General features: G+C 40.1%; 1 protein-coding gene across 1 annotated transcript; it reads left to right on the top strand.

Annotated features, from left to right (window-relative positions):
• The first annotated feature begins 24 nt into the window (after positions 1-24).
• DARS2 (aspartyl-tRNA synthetase 2, mitochondrial) lies at positions 25-26,844 on the top strand. Its single transcript, XM_063298511.1, has 17 exons — positions 25-277; positions 2,813-2,912; positions 5,029-5,095; positions 8,944-9,045; positions 10,749-10,844; positions 12,112-12,235; positions 12,326-12,372; positions 13,478-13,584; positions 15,184-15,253; positions 16,898-17,077; positions 19,176-19,283; positions 21,228-21,290; positions 22,291-22,443; positions 22,811-23,029; positions 23,472-23,582; positions 25,035-25,110; positions 26,169-26,844. Exons 1-17 carry the CDS (start codon positions 154-156, stop codon positions 26,354-26,356), a joined length of 1,935 nt encoding a protein of 644 aa, XP_063154581.1. The 5' UTR covers positions 25-153; the 3' UTR covers positions 26,357-26,844.
• The last annotated feature ends 69 nt before the right edge of the window (positions 26,845-26,913 follow it).

The raw sequence follows: 26,913 nt of genomic DNA, 5'->3' as shown, positions 1-26,913 counted from the left end.
AGGGTCAGTTCGTATGACGGAGGAGCCGCGTCCAGTGGGAGTATCGCTGGGGCTGAGACGGGCGTACTGAAGCACGATTTCGAGGCTGAAGTTTAGTTTAGGGGGGTTTTTTTGTCTTACAGTGGCCGGCGTTTCGATTTACTGGCCACGACCATGCGTCGGCTACATGTCCTTTACCGTCCCTTAAAGTTGTTACTTCCCGAAGGAAGAGCCAAGCCGTGGAGCAGGTTCATTTCTTGCAGATTGGCGTCGTTCAAAACGGATGCGACCCTCCCAGGTCTGTAACATGTAGGGGTAGTAGTAAGGGAAAGAGCAGGCGGAAGGTCGGATGTATGGATGACGTTTTCCTGGCTAATAGCAAGTCGCTTGTTAATTTCAGACTGGTCTGAACGAAGCCTAGGGGTGTCGCTTGCTTCCTAAATAGATAATAATGGCTGCTGTTCCTGGAATTATGTTACTTATTTGGATGTGTTTTCAATCACAGATCGATCCTAATACACCAGGTGGCGACCCCTAACTGACCTTGGCCGATTTTGGAAAACCTAAGCAGGGTCGGTCCTGGGAAGTAATTTTTAAGCCTTTAGCTAGATTGGGGAGTAATAAATAAATCTCAGGAGAGGGCAGTGGCCAACCACTTCTTCGTTCTTGCTGTGAAAACTACATCCTTACGTTTATGAAGTTTGTTGCTGTTCAGTAACTTCTGATTCTTTGTGACTTGATGGATCATTTCACCAGAATTTTCTGGCAGTAACTGTTCTTTGAAATTTTGTAAGCTTTGTGCCATTAGCAATAGTATCTAGGCCCCTTGTCTTCTTTTGCTCTCTTTTTCAATTGCCTTCCATTTTTTCAAGCATCCAGGTACTCTTGCTTGTGTGTTATGCATCCACAATATTTAAGCTTTAGTTTCATTATTGGAACTTCTAGTAATGAAACTTCTGATTTTACTGGTTATTTTTGTCTTCTTGCAAAATAATACTCAAAACCATTTTCTCCAGCACAATAATTCAAAAGCGTCACTTTATTTTATTCAGACTTTCTGATAATACAGCTTTCACAGCTATATATTATAACTGGGAAAAGCATGGCCTTGATGTTTTCCTTCATTTCACTGTGATGTCTCAGTGCTTTAACATTTTGATTAGATTTGTCATAGTCCTTCTTCCAGACAGACTCTCTTTATTTCATAGGTACAGTCACCATCCCTGTGAATTTCTGAGTATAGGAAGATAAATTGTGTTACTACTTCCATCCTTTCTCCACCTATTTCCACTGGCTTAACTCTGCTTTTTGACATAATATTAGATGGTGGTGGTTGTTTTAATATTGAGCAGTAGGCTGGCTTTTGGACTCTCTTCTTTCACCTCAGCAAGAGGTACCTTAAATCTTCCTCATTTCCAGCCGTCAAGGTGGCATCATAAGTATACCTGAGGTTGTTGATGTTTCTCCCACCACTTTTAATTCCAATTTCTATTTCTTCTAGTCCTCATTTCTCTTGATATTTTCTGCATATTAGTTAAATAAAGTGGCAGTTTACAAGCCTCATGCATGTTTTTCTCAATTTTGAAACATACAGTTCTTCCATATTCTAATTGTTGCTTCCTAGTCATTATACAAATTCCTCCATAAGCAGAGGAAGTGGCCCGATACACCCATGTTTTAAGGGCTATCTGCAAAGTGTTTTGAGTTACACTTAATATAATCAACAATGCAAACATATACTACTTTTTGGAACTCCTTTGTTTTTTCCATTATCCACTGGATGTTAGCAACGTAATCTTGGACTCCAGCTTATACATCCATGATTTTACCAGCTATTAAATTCAGCTCAAAGGATGCCTAACTTTCTTATTTGATTGGATTTCTGCATTAATTTAAACAATATTTCTAATATTCCTATTATTGTCTCTTATATTACTTGTTCTCATCTTGAGGAAAACTCAAAATGATTTACTGCTTCTCAAGATGTGCAACAATACATCTATCTATGTTGCTGACCATGTCATATAACTGAAGGATCTATTAGTTGTTATGCTGCTATAGAATCCATTGTCGTTTTTATAGATAGACAAAGACATCAAGTTGTAAAACAAGTTAGTGAAAATAAATTCCAAAAACTTTAAATGAAGTTATAATAAAATCATATTACAGGTTGTCCTCTTTTAACATCCACTCGTTCAGCAACCATTTGAAGTTATGACAGCACTGGATGAGGGGGACTTAGGACAAGTCCTTGTAGTTGCAGCTGTTGCAGCATCCCCATAGTCACGTGATCGCAATTTGGATTGCAATTCACTTGGCAACCAGCTCACAGTTACGATGTTGCGGCGTCCCATGGTCATATGATTGCAATTTGCGACCTTCACTGCCAGCTTCTGATGAACAAGTTAATGGGGAAGCCAGCAGGAGGTTGCAAATGGCAATCACGTGACCATGGGACGCAACAACTCCACAGGGTTCACCTAACAATGGCATCTGGCCTGCAGAACTGCTGTCGTTAAGTCAGCACAGTCATGTGACATTGCGCCTTATGACCATGTTGCTTAGTGATGGAGTTCCTGGTCCCAATTACCATTGGTAAGCAAGGACTACCCGTAGTATGAAATGGAGGGGGAGTACAGATCAAATATATCATTTGCTGTAGAGGTGGCTTTTTAATATCTGATTATGATTTCAATCTGTTCAATTAAGCTTTAATGACATGCTTATTTATAACTGACACCCATATTATTTGTCCTAATAATTTTTGTTGAACTGATGAAAATTTTTGTTGAACTTTTACACATATTACAAATTAACAAATTTTTATTCCAAGATGTCAATAGCTTTGTTGCCCGAACCAAAACTTGTGGGGAGCTGCGATCAGCTCATATAGGTCAAGAGGTCACCCTATGTGGATGGATTCAATATAAGAGGTAAATAGAAAATAAAATGACTTGGAATGGTTATATTGCTGATACTAAAGAAAAGTTTAAACTAATTGGTCTGCATAAGTAGTGTTGCTTTACTACATCAGGCTCTGGGATACACAAACATAGTCTAGCATCCTGTTTCTGTTTCCCACAGAAGACATACAGGTAGTCCTTGACCTACAACCATTCGGTCAACAATGTTCCAAATTACGACAGTGCTGAATGAAGGGTAGTTACAACCAGTCCTTGGAGTTCCGGCAGTCCCAGCACCCCTGCGGTCACAGGATTGCAGTCTGGATGCTTGACAAACCATTCACACTTATGACAGGTTGCCAAGCATCCCACAATCACGATTGCCTTTTGCAACCTTCCCTGCTGGCTTCCCCAGAAAATCAGTGGGGAAGCTGGCAGGGAAAGTCGCAGGTCTCTGGAGTAAGTCTCCCCCAACCTTGCACCCTCCCACAGCCCCTCTGTGCTTGCGCTGCACCAGCCACCCACACACCCTCCCCGACCCACACCTCTTGCACACCCTTCCTAACCCACACCACACCTCTTGAGCACCCAACCCACACTGCACCTCTTGCACACGCTCCCTGACCTGTGCCTCTCATACCCCCAACTGGCACTGTGCCCCTCGCACCCTCCCCAATCCGTGCCTCTCAAGCACCAACCTGTGTCACGCCTCTCATGCATCCTCCCTAATCCACATTGCGCTTCTCCTGCGCCCCCTTGCACCCTCCCCAACCTGAGACGCACCTGGCACACCCTTGCCAACCCATGTGGCATCTCTCACACACCCTCCCCTGCACCACCATGCGCCCCCTTGCTCCCTCTCCCATCTGGCAGAAGCCACTTAATCTGCCTGTGGGCCTGGGACCTGCAACTTCCTGCCGGCTTCCCCACTGACTTTAAGTTAACAACAGCAACCAGGATTGGAGGGATTGCTGTCGCTAAGCGATGCAGTCGCACTTTACGATCGCATCACTTAGCGACCAGAATTCTGGTCCCAATTGCTGTCATAAGTCAAGGACTATCTGTAATCAGATGCCTCTAAGAAACTCACAACCAGGATGGAAAGCAGCAGTTCTCCTTTTTCTTTAAAAAAAAAATGTTCAGAAGTATGTGGCAGCTACTGTGACAAAGAGTCTGATTAATAAAGCTGTCCATCATTTTAATCTTCCTTTAAGGCTGACTTGTCTGTAGCTATGCATCTATATCACTTGGCACTGAATTCTATATTAATGATGCAGCATACCTTATTTTGTCTACAGTGTTCAGATTATACTGCTGAATGATCAATGTGTCAAGAAAGAAAGTTGGTTTCCTCCACCTGTTCTTTCCAGACTGGAGACCTAAAGTGTCTTTTGACCCTGATCCTGGGTTGTCTTCTACTATACTTCCTGAGAGCCACATAATATCAATGGGAAGCTAAAGCAGAAAAACCCTCATGTACATGGTTTATATATTTAACAGTAGTATTTTTAATTTGCCAAATTTATTTAAAACATTAAAAGCAGTAAAGTACATTAAGAAGTAGCACATAATTCAAAAGGAAAAAATATGATAGCATGTACAGTCATGTGAAAAAGTAAGTACACCTCATTGACATTTTTGACTATTTCAACAAACAAATATTTGATCCTCATTTCAACAATATTGATAGATAAAAAATATCTAATATAGCAAATATCATATACTGTTTACTTTTTGTAATCCCATCAAGATACTGTGGGTTGATTTGAAATGGGTTGTGCATGCAAGAAACCCCTCAAAGATCATGCAGCTGAAAAAATTCTGCATGGAGGAGTGGGAAAAATTCCTCCCAGTCAATGTCAGAGACTGGTGATGTAATGGAATGTGAGAATGACCTTGGAAGGGGGTGGGGGCAGATGCTGCCTAGGTAATGATCTGCCCTAACTTGGCAGGTGGTACAAATCTCCCGACGGCGGGAGATTTGTACTTCCAGACTTGCAAGATTCTGTTAATGTAGCCTAACAATAAAGTAGAAGTTGCTCATCTGGTCGTGTTTCCTGTCTGGTTTACCTGGGAGGGTTAGGGTGCAGGGGTTTAATCTGAAGTGTTACTAACACGTCTGCACATCTGTATCTCCCATCATTAGACACGCACAGTTTGTGGTTTTGAGAGATTTCCAGGGACTTACCCAGATACTCATACCCCAAGATGAGGTAAGTACTATTGAAAGCTGCTTTTGTAGCTTCCTTCTGCTAGGAAGCCAGTGAGCATTGTATCAAAACAAATATACAGTCCTCAACTAACAACCATTCGTTCAGCAACCGTTCAAAGTTACAACGGTGCTGAACAAATGGTGGTTACGACCGGTCCTCAGAGTTCCGGCCATCCCAGCACTCCCACGGTCACCTGATCACAATCTGGGTACTTGGTAACTGGCTTGCACTTACAACTGGTGGCAGCGCCCCATGATCCCGTGATTGCTATTTGCAACCTTCCCTGCCAGCTTCCCCAGAAAATTGCTGAGGTAAGTCTCCCCCACCCTGCACCCTCCCTGAGCCTCATCACACCTCCCTTGCACCATTACATGCCCCCTCACTCCTTCATGTGCCCTCCCTCCCTGACCCTTGTCATGCCTCCCTCGCACACCCTCCCCAACTGTTGCTGCACCTCCCTCCCATGCACCCTCCCTGACTGTTGCCATGCCACCTGTCATGAGTACTGATGGCGAGCAGGAGGGGGCCTCTATCCAGGGGGGAAAATGCATGGGTAGTACTGAGGAACTAAGCAGCCATTCAAAGAGCCACAGATCAGACCCGCCTTAACCTTTGGGGTTTATCTGTCTGGGTTTTTCCCACGCTTCTTCAGTTTGTTAGGATTCTGTCTTATGTAGCAGTAATAAACACTAGAGACCTACTCCTCATCTCAGCGTGATTCCTGACTGTTAGGACATCACCCTTGTGCACCCCCTCACACTCTCCCTCACCCAGCAGCAGCCACTTGCCTGCCTGCCTGCCAGCCAGCCTGCTTACAAGTCGCCTGGGACTTGCAACTTCCTGCCGGCTTCCCCACTGACTTGGTTGCGGGAAGCCGTCAGGAAGTTGCCTCATCTATCAACCATGGGATTCAGTTAACGACAGCAACTGGGACTGCAGGGATTGTTGTCACTAAGCAATGTGGTTGTGCTTTACAACTGCATCACTTAGTGTCAGAAATTCCAGTCCCAGTTGCCCTCGTAAGTTGAGGACTACTTTTAATGTTTCAGCCACACTGATTTGGAATACTAAGGAGGAGACTTCCTGCATTACCTGTGACTTTTTCATTTTAATAGCTGCTTGCTCAGGTTCTTAGCTTGTAAGGTAATCAGAGGTAGTTTTATAAACTCAAACTTAATTTGCTGATACAAAATGTGTAATATCTAATAATTTTAATTTAGTGAATATCCTTTCCTTTATAAAGATATGTAAATTTTAGCAGATTAATTTTTCTTTAGGCAAATATAAAAGAGGAGCAGGATGCTATATTCTGTTTGTGGAGTCCTTGGTGCTCTCTGAGCCTTGTTTTTTTCTTGCAGACGTTTCATTGCCAGACTAGGCAACATCTTCAGTACAAAGAGGGAGTGGGCCTTGCTCTCAGTTTATATACTGTGGCTTGCCCTGCTTGTGTTGGTGGGGGTGTTGTTCTCTCCTTGGGAGTTCTTTGATTGGGCTGTTGTTTGCTGCTTGGTTGATTGCCTGAGTTAATAGTTCCTTGATTAGGGTGTATTGTGCTGTTTGATGGTTCATCTGGTGATAATCCTAGTGTTAGTCTTTGCATATCTGGGTGTTGATTGCTGGCAAGGGAGTGTACTGGTCTTTTGGCTTTTCTATTGTCTCTTTTGAATGGTATGTAAATGTTGTTTACCTCTGTGTGTCTGTTGATGGCTGCTTTGTTTGAGTGCCGGGCTTCCAGGAATTCTCTGGCGTTTTTGGATTTGGCTTGGTTTAGGATGCTCACAGTTTCCCAGTTGAAAGTATGGTTGAGTCTGTCCATGTGTTGTGAGATTAAGGAGTTCTCATTGTGTCTTCTGACTGCTAGTGGGTGTTTGTGGATGCCTCTGCTAGTCTTCTGCCTGTCTGTCCTACATAGTGGCTGTTATAGTCTTTGCATTGTGTGTTATAAATAACTCCTGTTTTTTCTTCTTGGGCTATTGGGTCTTTTGGGTTGCTTAATATGTTTTGAAGAGTTTTAGTTGGTTTGTGTGCTACAGTGATGCCATGTGGTTGTAACAGTCTGTTGGTGGTTTCTGAGATGTTTCTGATGTATGGCAGTGTTATCCTTTTCATAGTTTCCATTGGTTGGGTTATAGTAGGTTTGGTGGTGAGGCACTTTTTGATAAAGTTGAGCGGGTATCCATTTTGTTGGAAGATGCTATACAGATGATCTTTTTCTTTTTTCTGGTGTTCTGGGTTGCTGCAGTGTGTAAGTCCTCGTCTGAATAATGTTCTTACACAGCTTCTCTTGTGGGAGGTTGGATTGTTACTTTGGTAGTGGAGCGCTTGATTGGTGTGGGTAGCTTTCCTGTAGACTTGTGTTTCTAACTTACCATCATTTCCTCTACTGATGAGGATGTCCAGGAATGGTAGTGAGTTGTTGTTTTCTTCCTCCCTTGTGAATTTTATTCCATTAAAGATGTTATTGATGGTTTTGTGGGCTTCTTCCAGTTGTTTCTTTTGTATTATGACAAAAGTGTCATCTACATAACGGATCCATAGTTTGGGTTGTATGGGTGGGAGTGCTATCCTTTCCAGACGTTGCATTACAATCTCTTATATAATCTCTTATCCGATTTCAGGACTTTTAGCTAAGTCCTGAAATCGGTGATCCCATGGGTGTTCCTTTGACCTGTTGGTATATTTCTCCATCAAACTGAAAGTAGGTTGTAAGGCAGAGGTTGATGAAGTCCATTATCCTGGGTATTTCTATTTTGGTGTATTTGGCTATTCTGTTTGATCAGATATTTGGAGAAAATGGAAAATAGCTTTGTATAAAACATAAGAGTTATTGGAATTTTATTTTGCTCTTTAAGGACAGTTCATATATACAGTAATTCATTTAAGTAAGCCTATTCTTAAAAGTTTACAATGAAATTAAATTAAGACAGACTCTTGAAAGAAATTTTATTATTTAGAAAAGAGTATGGACTTTTCAAAGCACACTCCCCCCCTACCAAAGATTTATGGTATTGAGCATGTAAGTGAACATGAACATAACATCTTAAGACTTAAGTGAAAAATCTACCTGCCAGAGGGTATGATCTGTGTCAAGTAGATCATGGAGGTTTTTTAAAAATAACAATTTAATATTAGAACAATGGATTGAAAGTATTTTTTTCAACTCTCATCTAAGTCCATTTAAATGCTAAGGTATAGAATATTGTAACAGAAAATATTTTAGAAATCCATACACATACACACAGAGCTTAGAGTTTTTCACATTATTTTTTTTTAATTCAACCTTATAATCTACAAGGAAGTAAAGCAGAGTGGTCCAAAGCATATCTGAAATATCTTTCTCCACCTGAACATGCATCTAGAATGAAAAGAACATAGTTTCCACATTAGCATTTCAGTAGTATTCCTACAAACAGCTACTTGATAGAATATTTTTGTAAAGAATTTTTGACTAGATAGGATTTGTTCTGATAGGAAAGTTGGAATTAATATTTCAGACAAAAAACAAACTGCCTTATTTATTTGATTTCTACCTCACCTTTAATTTGGGAGCTTATGACAGCATGCATAGCACTCCTTTTATTTCTCCCACCAACAACCCAGTGAGATAATTTGGGTTGAAAGAATTGGCTTCTACAGCTAGGGGTAGACTTGAACCTGGGTCTCTCTGCTTCTAGTCTGACACCTCAACCACCGCACTGCTTTGGTTCTCTCAATAAACACTTTAACAAGAAAGAAGATTTAACTGCCAGATTGAAGTTGGCTGATAACCTCCAAGGGTAATGCATTTTAAATCTGTATTGCAGGCATTCTTGAATTATGCATATTCTGATTTGCTTGTTGCACTGCAGGCCACTTCCAATTTGCGGAAGCTCTTTTCTGATGCTCCAGTGGAGTCTGTTGTGCAAGTGACTGGGATGGTTATTCCCCGGCCACCTGGACAGGCAAACCCTGTAAGTATTTTAAGGAGGAGCCCTCTGCTTTGAAGTGAGTGCTATTTATTTGTTTGTTTGTTTGTTTGTTTTTCAAATTTCTATCACCGCCCATCTCTCCCGAAAAGGGGACTCTGGGCGGTTTACAATAAGATCAAAATTAAAACATATAAATTACAATATAAATAGATCAATAAAAAGATAAAATAGATATAAAATATAAAATCCGAGCAGTGCAGATCTTATTTATTGGGGAGAGATCTAAGATACTAGCCACTTCCAAGATGAACTGGCGCCCCTCCCACCCCAAGCAAGGCGGCAGAACGCGGTTTTCAACTTCTTCCGGAAGGCCGGGAGCAAAGGGGCCTGCCTCACCTCCAGGGGCAGAATGTTCCAGAGGGCGGGTGCCACTGCAGAGAAGGCCCGCCTCCTGGACCCTGATGCAGTTTATTGCATCAGGCTACCAGAAGTGGTCTCCTAAAAGCTGAGAGTAGATTTTCACATTTTCTTTTGCCATGGAACTTCATGTCTTGGAGTCCAGAGAGCACAATACGGTGAACAACTGTCTGCTTCTGTACTGCAGCTGTAGTTATAATGGTAGCTGCAGAGTGATCCTTGTTCTCTTGGCAGCTTTAAAGTTTGGAGGGATCTTTCTTTCTTTAGCTCAGCACTGTCTAAAAGCCCTTGCTTTCTCAAAGGACTCCACCGTTTCTGCCTCAATGTCTTCTGTGCTTGGAATTGCCAGGCAGTACACCTGCACAGTATCCCCTTTCATGCTCCCTTCACATCCATCCTCAAATCCCACTCTTTTCTTTCCATGCACCCTCAGTTCCCAGATGGGTTGATTCCTGTGCTTTGCAGCAGGCAGATTGTGTGTGTATGTGTGTGTGTATGGGTTCTTTCTTGTCTGCAGTAAAGCAACTTGTTTAACAGCACTGAGTCATTGAAGTTACTGTTGTTGTCTAGTTCTTGAATGTAGGATTGAAGTTTTGGAAGGATGAAGATTTATAGTTGTGCCTGGCCTGTAAACTGACAGTAAGCTCCTCGGGGCAGAGACCTGTTTCGTTGCACTCTGCAAAGTATCATAAGTACGGACAATACTGTGAAGATAATAATGATAATTAGCTATGCAGAGACAAGCCAGGAAGGCCATGCTTCTTCCTTTGCCCAAGCCTGCTCTTGCCTGCCCCACCAACCTGTTTGTTGAAGCGGGTAGGCAGATGTCGACTTGGACTTCAGAAGCTCCTGCTCTATGAAGCCCAAAGCAAGCCATGTCCTGGCCTCTCAAGCTCCAGGTTTGTGAAGGGGCAGTGGAAATAAGGTTCTGCATTTTGCCAGGCCAAATTATCTTACTACCCCCACACCATCTGGTTGAAAACATAATGAATGGAATATTCATTATGCACAATAAATAGGTAGTTTGTTGTTTATTCGTTTAGTCGCTTCCGACTCTTCGTGACTTCATGGACCAGCCCACGCCAGAGCTTCCTGTCGGTCGTCAACACCCCCAGCTCCCCCAGGGACGAGTCCGTCACCTCTAGAATATCATCCATCCATCTTGCCCTTGGTCGGCCCCTCTTCCTTTTGCCTTCCACTCTCCCTAGCATCAGCATCTTCTCCAGGGTGTCCTGTCTTCTCATTATGTGGCCAAAGTATTTCAGTTTTTAAATAGGTAGAACTGTTACTATTTTTTTAATTAAAGTGATCTCTTTCATTCTGTTTAGAGGATGCAAACTGGAGATATTGAAGTAAAAGCAGAAACTGCAGAGGTTCTGAACTACTGTAAGAAACTACCATTTGAAATAAAAGATTTCTCCAAGGTAGATATACCTTTCTTATTTCTATTTAGTGGACTGTTTGAGATTTTGTGAAGATGGCCTAATGGGCTGCTTTGGACAGCATACCTTTGGAATTCTCGCATGCCTTTTCTTTTTTAACCCTTCTTATGTCCACTCTAGAGAAAAGAATAGGGGTGCACACAAAATGGAAATATATACAGTATATTTTGTTTCAAACCTAGAACAAACCATTGCATTCTGGAAGTTCTGCAAAGCCAACTGTTGTTCGGCAGAAACAAAACCCAGAAGGTATGGGTTGTTCTGGGTTTCAGCTGAAATAAAAACCAGGTAGACTCCAGAGTTATTTTTGGGGTGGTCAGGTCAGGCTTGCATGGCCCTCCTCCCCTCAGCAGTTCCCAGCATGGTATATCCTGCCAGCCCCTCCTCCCTCCCTCGGACTTCCCAGCACCTTCTCTTCCCTCTGTCCTCTCAGTTGCTGCCAAGTTCTTAGTGAGGCATATCCCATTGGTCCACTTGCCCCCTGGGTGTTCCCAGAGTCTTCTTTCCTTAGCTGTCAACAGAACTGTGAAGATCTTAGCAGTAAGCAACGGGTTCCCAGTATGAGGTATCCTGCCAGCCAGCTGCCCAGTCCCCTCAATCTTTGCCACCAGTGTACTTGCTCCTTGCTGTGATTGTCTAAGGAGTAAGGAACAGACTCAGTGGCTAGCCCCACCAGTCTTCCCAGTGCCTTCCCTCAACTTCTGTGTCACTGGCTTTTTCTTATTCTAACCCCTCTTCCTGGACCACTTCCTTCCTGATAAACTAAATTTCTGTTCGTATCTAGAACAAAATAGCCCCATGTCATCTGTATGCAGACCAAAATATCCAAACGACATGTGTGTTTTGGTTTGGGTCTAATCTAAATGGGTGTAACGTTTTTTATTTTTCTTAATCTGGAAGGGATGAAATTTGCCACATTTCAAAAATTATGATGCAAGGGTTTAAGTTCTTGATATACTAACTTCTTGAACTCTGAGCCTTTAAAAAAGTGCTCATGCATTTTTGTGACGAGTCAGAGTGTGATGAACTTTGTAGTGAACTTGTTCCAGTCATGAGGAGTATATTTGATGACAGACCAAGTTGAGAGCTGGAAGAAGTGAGTAAAGAATAATGGTTTCCCATAATGTCATCCTAGATTGCTTTTTTTAACTTAGCAGGTAACACAATATTTTGTACTTCATCTTGGTTATGGGAGGTATAATTTGTGACTTTTCTTTTTAAAATAACAATCTCTTCCTCCTCTGCTCAGAAAACTGAAGCACTGCGAATGCAGTATCGTTATTTGGACTTAAGAAGTACCCAGATGCAGTATAATCTCCGGCTGAGATCCCAGATGGTGATGAGAATGCGAGAATATCTCTGTAATCATTACGGTTAGAGAAACAGGATTTTTAGCAGTTAACTCCTTCTTTTTCCCTTTTATTTACTATGCTGCTGACAAAATATATCAAATCTTATTTTAGGTTTTGTGGATGTAGAAACACCAACACTATTCAAAAAAACACCAGGAGTAAGTATGTAAAGACATCTTTTCTATAATATATTGTCTTATAAAAATATTGTATCAAGTATCTTTTTGAACCAGAAAGCAATTACATCATGTAGCCCAGACATCTAAAATGAAGAGTGACTAACTCAGCCCTTAAAATTACTCATAATTATGTCTTGGATGTGGTGGAGGGTGTGTGGGAGATATGTGGTGTCCTGAGAGGCTTTGGTATTCATATTGAGTTCACCAGCTCAGAACTTTATAGCTGCCATAGTTACTGCAAGGGTTTCTCTGGCCCAATGCATTTTGGGTAGGAGGCTTATGACCTAAAATTGGATGGGGTTGTCATGGTCAGACTATTGTTTGATAAAGTTTAGATTGACAGTGGCTAATTCCCTCTGCGCTGAAGGTAACTTAGAGATTAATTGAATCTGGACAACTTTGGAAATTTTGGTTGACGTGGCTAGTTTTGTTATGAAATTATGTGATGGAGAGAGTTGTTAACATAAATACTGCTAAGCATCTTTTTCTGAAACAGAAACTTGATTAATTCCCTAGTTTCTGAAAAGCTGCAAGGACTGAAACTTGCCAAATAACAGCTGGAACACAGAAAGCGCCATCATCTTTTTTATTCATGGATAGGTTTAAGTATTTTGAAAAGATAAGATTAAGAAGTCCTTTAAAAAATCCTTCCTTACTTGAGATTTATAGGGGAGAGGAGCAACTAAAGACTCATTGCCAGTTATAAAAGCCTGCTGTATTTGCAATTGAAATATATATTTGTTGAAAAGCAGGAGCCTAAGTCTTCTCACCATTACTTAGTATGCTTCAGGAACTCTTATTAATTTGAGAAGCAAAGCAGTTACTTGAGAACGGATTAGAAGCTTGCATGAGCATGTAAATGATCGTGCATGAAGTATAGTGCAGGGGATATATTTTGGGCAATGGTGCATTAATGAGCTTCCATTTCCTGATTAAATGCTATGGAGAGGGGGTTGAAATTTTCAAGAGAAGTTTGGCTGGAATAAATGTTTTGTAATACTGACACTAGAAGTTTCCTCATTTTTTTTTACAGCTAAAGGCAATGTAATTCCAGCTTTAAATTACAACCTCCTTTTAATACCAGGGTGCAAAAGAATTTGTGGTGCCTTCCCGGGAGGCTGGAAAGTTCTACTCACTTCCTCAGAGCCCTCAGCAGTTTAAGCAGCTCCTGATGGTAGGAGGTCTGGACAGGTTAGTTACTTGGGGCCCCACCAGCAACAAGAATGTTTTAGGTAGCACTAAAACTCTGATCTGCAGTTTGTGTTGAGGGGATAATGGATAAAATTTGGGTTATAGCTTGTCACCCAAACTGATTACTTGCCAATTGATCAGGTTCCTTACTAAGAATGATGCTGTCTAGCAGTAAATCTCTGTGTCTGCTTAGAAGACTCACATGCTTGAAATCTTCTCACAAATATTTTCTGTTCCATGCAATCTATGACTATCATCTCCTCACCTAGGAGGTGGAGGACCAGATTAAGTTGCTGAATCATGGCGTTTATAAAATACACAAGCATTGGGAGTTGGCACCATTTTATGGTGGTTCTGTTGCTACTTGAATGAGTGGTTCCAATCAGTAGTCATGGGGCGGGCAGCATTCATTCCCTTGGTTGCTCCAGTGTAGGTTTCCACAAGCCAAGGTTTTCTCCCCCATGTTATTTAATACCAGTATGAAACCACTAGGAGAGATCATCCAGTTTGGAGAGAGTGACATCAGCACACTGATGATAGCCATTTATGCATTTCCACTTTGGACTGAGCCAGAATCACTATAGAAGGTCTGAATCAGGCTGTCATGGTTTGGAAGAGGCAAAACAAGATCAAATCCTACTAAAATGGAGTTATAATTTGTAAATAAACATCTGGGAATCCATTAATATTTTTCCCAGTAATTACTGTAGATGGGGTTGTGCTCTCCCTAAAGGAATTGTTTTGTGATTTGGGGGTGCTCCTGGATTCATGGCCCTTGCTTACATGGCAGGTGGAAGCTGTAGTCAGGGGCCAGATCATTGGTGGGCTTGCAAGCCCAGTTCACAATGCTGGTTACCACCTTTAGAATCTTACATCCTGGTGGCACCAGGATATATCAAGCAACACCTGACCAAAATTGAATCTGCCCATTTGTTCTAAACAGCTTGAGAGGGCCTGCTGAGAATTCCCCCACAGAAAATATGTGAGGTATAGGCTAGAAAGCAGGCCTTCTTTTGTAGTGATCCCATAATTTAGAACATATTTCCCCTGGAGATAAATTTAGCCCCTGTCATGCTAGCATTTTGTATCAGTGTTAAAAACACTTACGCTTTTGCCCCAAGCTGATTATGCGTGCTCATCTTGTGTATGAATGATTAATTCATTATAGTTATATTTTCTTTTTGTTTTGTTGTGCACTATCCAGAGTCTCACCAGCTGGGGTGTTTTACAATTACTGACAGAAAGAAATATGTGTGAAAAAATGCCGGCTTCAGCAGTGGGGCAAAGTCTCTTCTGACTGTGCAGGGAATGTCTTGTCAGCTCATAGCCAACCCAAAGTGTACAAAACTGAGCACAAGGTCTTTCAGTATATCAAGCATATAAACTACTTCTTTTTCTTTGCAGTTTTCCACACAGCTTCTTTTCTGTGCCCATAATTTTGCACCAATTTCTAAATATGGAAATAAATGTTTCTTCTGTTTTAAATTCCGATTATAGCCAAATTTTCAGAAATGTTTTCTTTCCAACCCCCGTTTTTGGAGATCGTGCTGTTGAGATAGTTAGATCCTCTGCAACCAGAATGTTATTTTCTAATGGCAGGTATTTCCAAGTTGCCCGCTGTTACCGAGATGAAGGTTCAAAGCCAGACAGACAGCCTGAATTCACTCAGGTAATTTGCTTTTGTTTGGAGCAAGATTAAAAAACATAAAAAAGCTTTGGGCATTGTTCTTTCCTGTAACCAAAGGGGTGACAAACCTTTTAGAAGTTGGCTTTGAAAGACAAAAATCTGAGTAGGTAAGATAATAATACAAAGTGACTGGGACCATGTCATACATATGAGCAGAGGTGCTATTTTCTTTTTCCTGATTTGGGGGTAGGTAGGTTTTTGTTTGTTTAATTGGGGTAACTTTAGCTTTAGAAGCAGTTTTATGTGTGTCTTCTCAAATACTGAAACTTGGTGGGGCAGTTAGATGATCTAGGGGCCAGAGAAAGAGCTTTGAGAGCTGCAGGTTGTCCATTCATTCTGTGCATGGAAACATGACCTGTCTAATTGCTGAGAGACTTGACTCCCTATAGTTTGGGAATCAGGAATGTCCTCTATCCCAAAACTACTTTGGCTGGTTTAAGGGAAGGCCAAGAACTATTACAATGTGTCAAATGCCAGTTGCAAACTTAGTTTCTTTTGGCAAAAGAATTCATGAATGCTTCACTCTACACCTCTTCTTATTAACAGCCTTGAAGAAATAAATAAGTAGAACTGAAGACTTGTCATCTCAGTGTTGTTACTTGCAGTGCTGACCAAAATACTGTTCTGTGATTCAGCTTTATTATACTGTATGCCCAGCAAATAATAGTTAAGCATAGGTAGTGGTACAGATGGAAAACAAAGAAATGCCGTTTGCTCAACCTGTCAGGAGATAACTTCTGTTCTAGCATTACAGTTAACGCATGCCTTCATTTGTGTAGTCTAGTACTGCAACAATTTTGTAAGGGAATTGCATCATTGTTGTAGCAACCATCTTTGCAAATGGAATGCCAGATTCACCAAAATAGCATGTGCTATACAGTATGTATGTGCTTGTTTATTGGATTTACATCCCACCTTTGTGACCTGTGTACAATTAAATCTGTCTTTATCTATGGTGTGTATGTATGTATTAGTAAATTACTAGGGACTGAAAAGTAAAGTGCATCCAAATGTCCACCAAGAGCACTCAAAATCTAATTTAAAAAATCTATGGATGTCAGTAATTTTTTTTATAAATGTGGGTTGATAGGAAGATGGCTATCAAAGAGCTGCACAAGAGCTGCACAAGAATGTTCTGTCTGTGTATTTTAAAACTACTATTTCCACACTTGCAGAATTGCTAGGACTATTTTGTGTGGAATACAGTTCATTTCATCTAATAACATCATCTGCAGTATACCTTATTTTATAATAAATATACTAGCATCTAAGATGCCATAAAAACATGGCTTTTTTCCTGCAACAAGTTAGCATAGTTAATTCTCTGAAAATTGAATAGAAGGGACAGAGAAGTGAGAAGTGAATGTGCAAAGGAATTAAACTGAAAAGCCATGAAGATAACATAGAGCTCCAAAATCTGAGGATGTGCAAGTACTGTATTTCACTGAAATGGGTACTGTAAACCTATACTTTGAAAGAAGGCCTTTTCTCCGGAATTGTAGCCCTTCCAGTAAAATGCATTTTTAAAGAAATATATCTTTTGCAAAAATGTTAAATAGAAAAATAATGGTGATATTTACTATGCCTTGTTTTTTAAAAAAAATCCTGTTTATTTTTTCCCTAAAGATAGATATTGAGATGTCATTTGTGGACCAAGGTGGAATTCGTGCTTTAATTGAGGGCATGCTGCAGTATTCCTGGCCTGAGGACAAGGGCCTCATTGAAGTACCCTTCCCTTCAATCACCTATGATGAAGCGCTATCCACTTATGGGACTGATAAACCTGACACTCGGTTTGGAATGAAGGCATGTTCATTTACCCAAATTACCCAATTGCTTGGCTCCACCCCCACCCCCACCCCCACGCTGTATTGAAGGTCTGTTGCTGTAATGGATCTGATATTTTGAGAAATCCCTGTTTTGCCAAGAGTGGATGCTGCCAGTGGGATACTGAGTGGGTCAAATCCTCTGTAATTTGCATATTGAATTTACGCTAATTTGTTGGGTCCATATTTCTCAATCCTTTGATGGCCCAGTTCTAAATGCTGGCTCTCACAGAACACACAAAGACCTTAGGGCTTTCACTGGCTTTATTGCCAGACAGTGATTGAAGAATACTGAGTTGAATTCTTGTCTTTTGCAGGAATTGCACACAGAATTGCTGAAATTTGCCCAATTATAGCAACCCCAAAAGGATTTAAACAGCTGTAGTGACCAGGTTCACAACCACAAAGCAGAGATACCAGGTTGCTCAAATGGTACATCTGCACAAATGTTGTCTGGCTGCAACTCTGATTTAAGATTGCCATGCTGCTGAGTTACCAGGATAGGGACCATGGAAACCAGCCCATGGATTTAAACAGATGAGATGTCTGTATGGGCTTGGAATGACAAGCTGAATGGAGAATTCTCATATAACAATTTGTATGCGAAGAAGCCATCTGTATAATTCAAAGAATTTTTCAATGTATCTGGTGAAAAATGATGTTGCCAAACTATTTTCCCCTTTAAAACCATTTAAAGGATTTTTAGATTGCCTAAGACAATAATCCCTCTAGGCAACATATAACAAATTAGAAGAGAAGAGGTATAGAGTTCTAATGATTATAACTTGAAACACAAATTACAAACAGAAAACTCTAGCCAAATATAGCTTTTGTGGATCAAGCTCATTTACCTCTACCCATCTTTTAACAGGTTTCTTCAGAAACGCCACAGTCTCACTGAGATGTATAGATGGGAAACGAAGAGAGCAGAATAGCAACCACCTATTTTTAATACTGTCTCAAAATCTCCTCTTGGCTTTTCTTAGCAGTCTTATGTAGATCTGTGTAGAATTTTGTGATATGGGAGAACTAAATGTGGTTCCACATGACACATTCTCTTTCAGAAAATCACATATTGCATTCTAATTGTGGGACTAGTTGTGGGATTAGGTGATTTAGCTTTATAATACTGGGTTACTTTTCCCATATATCCCTTGATCTCAAGGACCTAAAGGAGTTTCTAAAAACTCCTAAGGATATTTATTATGCCAGTTGAATTTTACTTTAGCAAGCCAGAAAGCTTCACATCAAACCTCAGTCCTACTCAATCCAAAAACTATTTCCACTTGTTATCCTTTTAACCCTTCCAACTTCCTGTAATAGAATGAGGTGAGGAGGGTGAGGTAAGGAGGCAATGATCAGAGATAGTCATGCTAGGGCTGGCCGGATCCCAGGATTGCTCTACCTCATTTCCTTGAATTTATTGTTTAAATAACAGCAAATCTGTTCCAGCAAATCTATTCTGGAACATACTTTGGGATGACTGATAAACAGTGCATATATTTTATCAAATTATAATGCATTTTGGCTGTTAATTTGTGGGAATGAGCCAAGAAAATATGAAGATCTCTGCTGTGTTTAAAAACAGTAGTTTTGGTAGTTCTTACTGTGTTACACAGTTGCCACATTCAATAGACAGTACTGACTTGCAAAAGCTTGCGTGTCAATCACAACTGTTCTTTTTAAGATACCTCAAAAGTTTCTTCTGGTGCAGGCTGATTTTGTTAAAATGGGAGGGAGGGGTAGTCTCCCCTCCTTCCTTCTCTGAATTTAAAGCACCATTTTGTCTGCCGTAGACTAACACAAGCCATGATGTAAAATTCAGCCCAAAGCCTCTGTTTCCATTCACAAGGGGTTGTAGTGGCAGCTGAAAACTTGTAAGGCCTCTCCCAGTGTAGAGTCTTGGGCCAAATTCAGCACCTGATGAGAAGATCTGTAGGATGTAAGGCTATGCTAGGATAAGTCAGTTGGTCAGATTAAGCCCTTTTCCGGTTGCATTGGAAACAGCTTTTCCCCTCCTTTTTCAGTCATATTCCTGTCTTCATGGTTACAATATTTATCTTTTCTTTCAATGTCAGATTGTTGATATTGGTCACATTCTCAGGAATGTGGATGTTGGCTTCTTGCAGAACTCTCTCAATGAGCCCCACGCCACAGTGAGAGCCATCTGCATTCCCCAGGGAGCGGTGAGTGAGGCTATTTTGTGAGGGGAAATGTCCTTTATCTTGGATGCTGTCATTTATCAAGTTGCTATTTCTATGACGAGCCCTACAAATATGTTCCCTCTTTTACTTACATACAAGTAGATGATTGAAAAAGCAATATTTTCTCTTTTCAGGGGAAATCTATTTGGTTTCAATAAGATCTATTTCTTAAAAATAAGAATACATTAAACCAGCCTTGAACCTGGAGGAACCCTTGAAATATTTTTCAGGCCTCAGGGAACCCCTGCACATTTGGGCTCAAATATAGGCCAGAAGTTACAAAATTATTATATTTGTTTCATGTGTAGGCCTGTATATATGCATTAACAGTGTTCTTAAACTAAAAATAAAGAATGAAACTTACCTTTTTAATGTGAAGTTGCCCGAATCTGAAATAATTTTTAAATAAATCGTGATCTCCCAGGGAACCCCCAATGAACTCTTGTGGAACCCTAGGGTTCCACAGAATCCTGGTTGAGAAACCCTGGATTAAACAAATATATTGGTTTATATCGTGAAGTTAAAATAATACTTCATAAAATAAAGCAAGCTTACAGAGATTTAGCAGAATCAGTGTACAGTTATGTGAATGGGAAGAATAGTGCTGTGTGAGATAGATGTCCTTGTAGAAAGAAGTAAATAAAAGAAAAAAATATTTAATTTTTCATCCTATCTATGGATTGAAATAATGGAGATAATTTTGCAAAATGTAGATTTCTGGTGTGAAAAGGGGATGTGGGAAGAAGCCCAGGAGAAGCTGCATCTTTTTTTTCCATGGGTGCTTTTTCTTTCCCACTTCTTCCACACAATCCCATTCCTGAAGTACAAACTAGGAATCTGGAAACTCACAGAGTTGTATATAGTTGTATCCATCCACCAGTGGAATGAACATTACTGGCAGTCAGATCAAATTCTCTCTTCTCTGAATACTGGGACAGGTGCAGGGTTATCTCTGAGAATACCTACAGGTATACACACAAAAGTGAGTGCGAGCATATTTCCAAATTTTGATCTACAGCCACGAATACCAAAACTAGTAAATTCAAGTTCAGCCTTTCATCCTTGGTTTATTAAGAATGCTTACATTCTGTGCACTTGTCATTATATGCACAGTTCTTTCAATATGAAATCATTTACAACAACCTGTGAAGTAGATTGAAAGTGAGAAATAGTGATTAAATTAGAGTCACTCAGTGAAACATAGGGTTGAATTTAGATATCCATAATTTAAATTCACCTCTATTCACTATTGCCCTACTGGTTCACACATTTATTTGCAAGAGTGCCAAATGTGGAGGAGTGGCAGGCAGGCGACTACTTGTGAAAGGATGACTTTGCCAGCTGATGTTCCAGTTAGGAGCCTGGAAAATGTGTTTTCCTTACTGTGGCATTTAATGTCAATCCCATATTTGTAATTATAGAGGCGCTGACATAATGATTAAAATTTACAAGATTAGAGTGAATCAAAATTGTTTCCTTTTTATCTCATATTGATTGCTAGTTAGTGAGAATCAAATCTGAAAATTACTGTTTTATCTATGTTTATTAGTATAGTCTTAGTAGAAATTTAGAGACTGTCTTTAATTGTATTGTTAAGAATGATAGAAAAAAAGAAATCAAACTTTTAATTGCCAGAAAATATTTTATTTTGTTACAAGTTTATTGTCCTTGGATTTTTAAAACTTTCGTCTTTTGTCGTTCAGTGAGTTCCGCTATATATATTACTGTTGTGATTAATTCCTTTTTGTTGTACGTGATTGCTCTCTAGAATTGAAAATATAACCTGAAAAATATTCTTAAAATAAGCCTGATTCTGAAACAAAAAAATTAATGTAAAAAATAACCGGCAAAAAGCATAGCGTATCAGTTAGAATATAACAAACTTAATCCATTTATTAGTGTTTCTCTATGTATCTTTTTCTCTAGAAATATCTTCATAATAAAGATTTGGAGTCCTTAAAGGAATTGGCAAAATCCCAATTTAACCAGGTATGGCAAAAATAGTTACAACCAAGAAATATTTTCTTTCAGGAATTTCTCCTGGGCTATGTAAAATTTGAATTTGCATATTCCATATCAGTTGAGGAGGCTGGAACTGGGAGCATTTCTAGTGTTTTTTACATTAGTTCACTTTAATTTGGAAAAAAAGGAGAAAGTTGGCCACTTTCAAGATAGACTTTTGGTTTGATCCATTAAGGTTTGCTTTATATTTCCTCTTAGGTTGTACAAACAAACAAACATAATTCATACCAAACTAGGAGTGAAAGAGTTTAAATCTTTCTGAAAGTATACTTCTTAGCAACAAAAATAAGCAGCCAAAGTGCATAAAGGAAGCATTCTGCCAGAGCCACTGTTAACGTTTGCATGGGGTGGGGGAATGCTGTGCATGATACAGAGCTCTTTTTATCTGTTCAAAAAAAAAAGGCGGGGTGAGGACAACTGAAATGCATGGCACAGAGGTAAAGGTTCCTTGGGTTCCACAGCTACCTTAAGGAGCCAGATCAAATCAGCCAACACCCTTTGCTGGCCTGTCTTTTCTGCAGCATTATTGCACTTAGGGAAATCTTAGAATGCTTGAACCCTATGCTTATATCACTGCTTGTTCTCACAGAAGGATAGAAAGTGGCCTTGTACTCAGACTATTGGTCTGCCTTAGTAATTCAACACTAACTGGCAGCAGCTTTCCAGGTTCAAGTTGAGTTTTTCTAGCCCTACCTGGAAATACTGGTCTTTCTCCATGGAGAAGGTGTTTCTACCACTAGATAATGGTCCCTCATGGTCAGGCTATTGTCAGTGGATGTAGTGGGTTCCCCCCACCCCCGAACGTTCTCATTGTAAACTAGGCTGTTTTTGGTTCAATTAGTTTCACTGGTTAACTGAAAATTGCTGTCATATATTGAAGAAGAGAAGTTAAAGCTGACACACCTTTGGTTTCATTTGGATTCTTTTCAAGAAGTGAGCTATTTATCTGCTTTTCTCTCCTGTGTAGGATGTATCATACTTGATTTTGAAGTCTGATGGCAATGTGAAGTCCCAACTTGGAAAATTCCTTACTGAAGAACAAAAAACAAAGCTCATCAGAACAGTTCAGGCCAACTTGGAGGATGTGGTGTTGCTGGCTGCTGGCCAAAAAGGAAGGGTGGTAAGTAGAATATTGATCTCCTTAGTCTTTATTTGGACATCAGCAAAAATAAAAAATTAAAATCTGGTTCATTTTGACCAAGAAATCAGTTGCACCTCTACTTGGTGTTTGCACTGATAAGTTAATTCCTTCTTTTAAACTGAACATTAATTCATCCTTGAGTAAATTACCTTCTAGTAATTTATAATGCCTAATTACCACTGCATTTTCAATTAGTATTATTCAAAAAACATCAAGAACTGGTCCTGACCACTCCAAGTTGATAATACACTGCTTGGAATTAGAGGTGCAGAGTGTTGGATCTTTCTTTGAGCCCTCGGCACCTTGTTCACCTTTTCCTCCCCTCTGTTCTCTCATTTGTTTTCAGTGCTCTGCATTGGGAAAGCTACGCTTGAGGAGTGCTGAACTTCTGGAAGCAAAAGGTCTATCGCTTTGCGGCCCTTCTGCCTTTCACTTCCTGTGGGTGGTAGAATTCCCACTTTTCCTCCCAAAAGAAGAAAATCCCAAAGAATTAGAAGCTGCTCATCATCCTTTCACTGCTCCCCATCCCTTGGACGAGCATCTCCTCTACTCAGATCCCAGACAGGTGAATCTCTTGGCAGGTGCCTTTATGTTTTTTCATATACAAAGCAGGATGCTGCAGACAAAAGAATTGGACAAGGTGAGAAGAGGGAAGAGAGAGTGGCTTTTGAGAGTTAGTTTGGCAAATGCATGTGTATATTGCTTCTGTGCAAGTTGTCATGCTGTCAGGATTTTACATAATTACCAATTTAATCTTAGGACAAGAAGTCTACCTTATCTGAAGATGTAACTACGAAGTCAGAGCTGGAGAAAAATGTCTGACATTGTAGGATTACACACATTATGGGCTTCTTGACTTCTAATTACCTTGTTCATTCTATTTCTGTCAACTTCAGATGTGTAGCTCCCATTCGTTGCAAAAGCACTATTGGGTGGGATATGCTGTTTCACAAAGATTTTGGCAGATACAAACATTACATTGTGTCCTCCTTTTCTTTGCTCACCAGGTTCGAGGTCAGCACTATGATCTGGTATTGAATGGTAGTGAGATTGGAGGTGGCTCTATTCGAATCCACAATGCAAAGCAGCAGCGTTTCATACTTGAGACAGTTTTGAAGGTAATTATTTATTATTAGATTTGCTTCCTGCCTTTATTTTGTACAACACAAGATGGGTTGTAAAAGATGGACATAGTGCTCCTGCCTCCTATTTTCCCCACAACAACAACCCTGTGGGCTGAGAGAAAGTGACTGCCCCAAAGTGACCCAGCTGGCTTTCATGCCTAAGGCAGGGTGGACAGACAATGCATGCAGTAGCAAGGGTCATTCCCTGCAGGCATAGGACTCCCTAGGCTCTCCCCAACCCAAGTCATTCATTTATAGACCTTTTTCTCTCTGTCACTGTCTTGTGTGTATATACATGCGCACTCACACACACATGTATGTTTGAGAGAGAAGAATACTATTTAGGTCCCATTAGACGTATGAGGTCCCATTGGAAGCCACAATGCAAAAGCATCATGGAGGGAGGAGCTGCTGCCACTCCTGGGTCACCCATCACTCTTCCTCTCCTCAGATGGGGAAGGGAAACTTTGAAATGACTAAGGAGATGAGGGGAGACTCTTGCAGAACTCAGCCCCAGAGCTGCAGCAGTGGACAAATAGTTTTGTGGCCCTCCTTCATCTTTCCTTTTAGCTGCCACAGTTGAGAGAACTTAGTACCTAAGGTCTCTCACCATTGCAGGTTCCCATCTGAGATGCTTGCCTTGAGGCCCAAAAAATTCTTATGACACTATTCATTAAGGCTTTACTAGTTTGACCAGTTATCTCAATGACAGATTACAGTAGCATCTTATTGAAATCAGTTATCAATGAACGTACCAGGTATCTATGAATCAAAGATCTATAGGGGTATATAAACAATTTTTCTCAAAACGTTTCCCCTTGATGGTGAAACTTCTATTTTGAACCCAAAATAGAGCTTCCTGGAGTGTTTTCAGAGGTCTAGTTCTGACTTGAGAACACCCTATTTCAAGCAAAAACACCTCCAAAATGCTCAAAGGAGCCTGTTTCATGAAATGTTGTGCTCAAAATTATCTTGAAACAAAGCATTTTGTGCATCCCTACTAATTTGCTACAACGTCTCCAACCATTATTATTTATATGGCAGCTTGAGTAGAGATAAGTATTATTTATCCTTAAGTTTCATTCCTGCCTTCCTTAGCTGTGTTAAAATAGTCTTGTGTATTTAATCTGAAATCAGCAAATGTTATATTACCTCTCAAATATATTTTAAAGCCAGTCAGTTTTCCATGAACTCCATGGCTGATTGTGATAGCTATTTATTACTGGTATCAGAAGGAATATGCAGGGTTTCTCTTAATTTTATTTTGTATTACCTTTTACTATTGTTAAAAAAATTAATAAAAATTATTTAAAAGAAAAAAAGAATATGCAGGGGAACATGAAAGGAAAGCTACTGTTGCATTCTGGTCCTGCCTGCGGATTTTCCTAAGTACCTGTTTAGCCACTTTGTGAACAAAAAGTTGGTTTGATCTTCTTATATTCTTAGGAGGACACTGAGCTGCTTTTTCACCTCCTGGAAGCTCTGGAGTGTGGTGCACCCCCACATGGAGGAATTGCACTAGGTCAGTATCTTTTTTGTTTTTTTAACTTGGATTTTGCCACATACAGGAAGTTGGACTAGATTACTTTTATGGTCCCTTCCAACTCTCAAGATTCTATCAATAAATAGTAGTACACTGACACCAGTGTGAGACAGAAGGATCAGAAAAGTCGGTTTATTTTTTCCTGAATGCATCAAAAGCCACACATTTTTCCAAGTAAAATTTTTTGTTTGTTTTAGTCTGAAGTGTTCATTCTTCCTATATTTATAAAAGGAAGACTCAGAACCAACAGTTTTTCCAACTGACATAAATAGAGAGGTTATCTAAATTAATAATCAGTGAGTTACCAAAAGTTATCTTATAGTTCCTTCATTTCAGAAAAGTTCCCAGCATGGAAAAGGTAGCGAGAGAAGTAGCAGGTAAAAAGCAGCGAGTAAAGTAGCAAGTGTATAGAATAAAGCAGCTCTTACATTCTACAAGCATGCTGTTTCACACTTCACAGACTCTTTGTCCATTTTATAACCTAAACGTGTTAGACTTTGACCAACTGGTTTTCATCAATCTTGTCGTGGAATATTATTTAGGTCCAGCTGTTCTGGGACAGTTCCTGATGGTGGACGTTCATGTCTTGACTCTTGATACTTTTATCAGTCAAATTTTGATCTTTTCTTGGGCTTTGGCACATCCTTTTAGTCCACCCCACTATGCTGTTGCATTTCCATGCACTGGTGTTTGGATGGACTTTTTGTACTTATTAAACTGAGCACTCATCATATATTTCATTAAAGTCATTACCCATCATGATCACTAAAAAGTCATCCACTGGGCAAGCCTGCAAAAAGGTTATATTCCATTCAAACGTGGATTCTCCCTGGTTCAGCCAGCCTTTGGTCTCTGTATGTGCAAGTACCCATCCCACAGCCCTTTCCTGAAACGAACCTTATACTCATTTACATGTACAATATATTTTATCAATGGAAATATATTGATGCACTTTTACAGCTCGAGACAGCTGTAGCGTCCTTTTTCTAAAACCTTGTTTTATAGTACTATTAATATCTTCTGTATTTCTTTTTTAGGGCTTGACAGACTGATTTGCCTTCTAGTTGGAGGTTCAAGTATTCGAGATGTCATAGCTTTTCCTAAATCTTTCAAGGGAAGAGATTTGATGAGCAATGCTCCAGATTATGTTGACCCACAAGAGCTTGAGCCATATCATGTGCAGGTTACATGGCCTTTGACAGAGGCCAAAGCCAGGACTAACTGAAATTATCCATTCTTGGGGGCTCTTAGCATATTCAGCAAAGACACTAAATCTGTCACTGGTGGACAGATTATCTGTATTTGTGGGAATAGTGAACTGTTGAAAGAATCAAGGGCACTCCTTTGTTATACTATACAAATCTTTTTGAAGGGAGAAATGTGTTGCCTTTTATTCTAATGGCAGATGTGTGTGACTGCGATGGAATTATCACAAAATCTTGAATTTTACCATGTTTGTGTATCTGAAGTGCAAGAATTACATATTCAAAAGACAGCATGTCCTGTTACTATCGCTATGTAACGATATGGACGGTCAGATGCAGTCTTGACATTTTGTGAGTTTTGTTGTGTTGCCTTTATGTATGTAAGATCTTCAACTACATGCAGATGGTCATGACTAGACATCCAGTGCAATTTGGCCATGCTGGGGGGTATTGAGGGTGCTGTACAGATTTCTGATGTGCAAAGATCAGATGAAAATCTCAGAGGTGATATCAGTGCTCTAAATAGTAATTCCTTTGGCTTACCATGGTGTGTGAGCAATGTGTGAATCAGATAACT

This window comes from Candoia aspera, chromosome 3 (genome assembly GCF_035149785.1).
Source record: "Candoia aspera isolate rCanAsp1 chromosome 3, rCanAsp1.hap2, whole genome shotgun sequence".
Classification (NCBI taxonomy): domain Eukaryota; kingdom Metazoa; phylum Chordata; class Lepidosauria; order Squamata; family Boidae; genus Candoia; species Candoia aspera.
The sequence above is the reverse complement of the archived record's forward strand: the minus strand, read 5'-3'. Positions and strand labels throughout refer to the sequence as shown.

Coding starts and splice junctions, on each gene's coding strand:
- DARS2 (XM_063298511.1), top strand. CDS start 154: ATGCGTCGGCTACATGTCCTTTACCGTCCCTTAAAGTTGTTACTTCCC. Junction 12,236..12,325: donor ATATCTCTGTAATCATTACG/GTTAGAGAAACA, acceptor ATCTTATTTTAG/GTTTTGTGGATGTAGAAACA. Junction 15,254..16,897: donor GACAGCCTGAATTCACTCAG/GTAATTTGCTTT, acceptor TTTTCCCTAAAG/ATAGATATTGAGATGTCATT.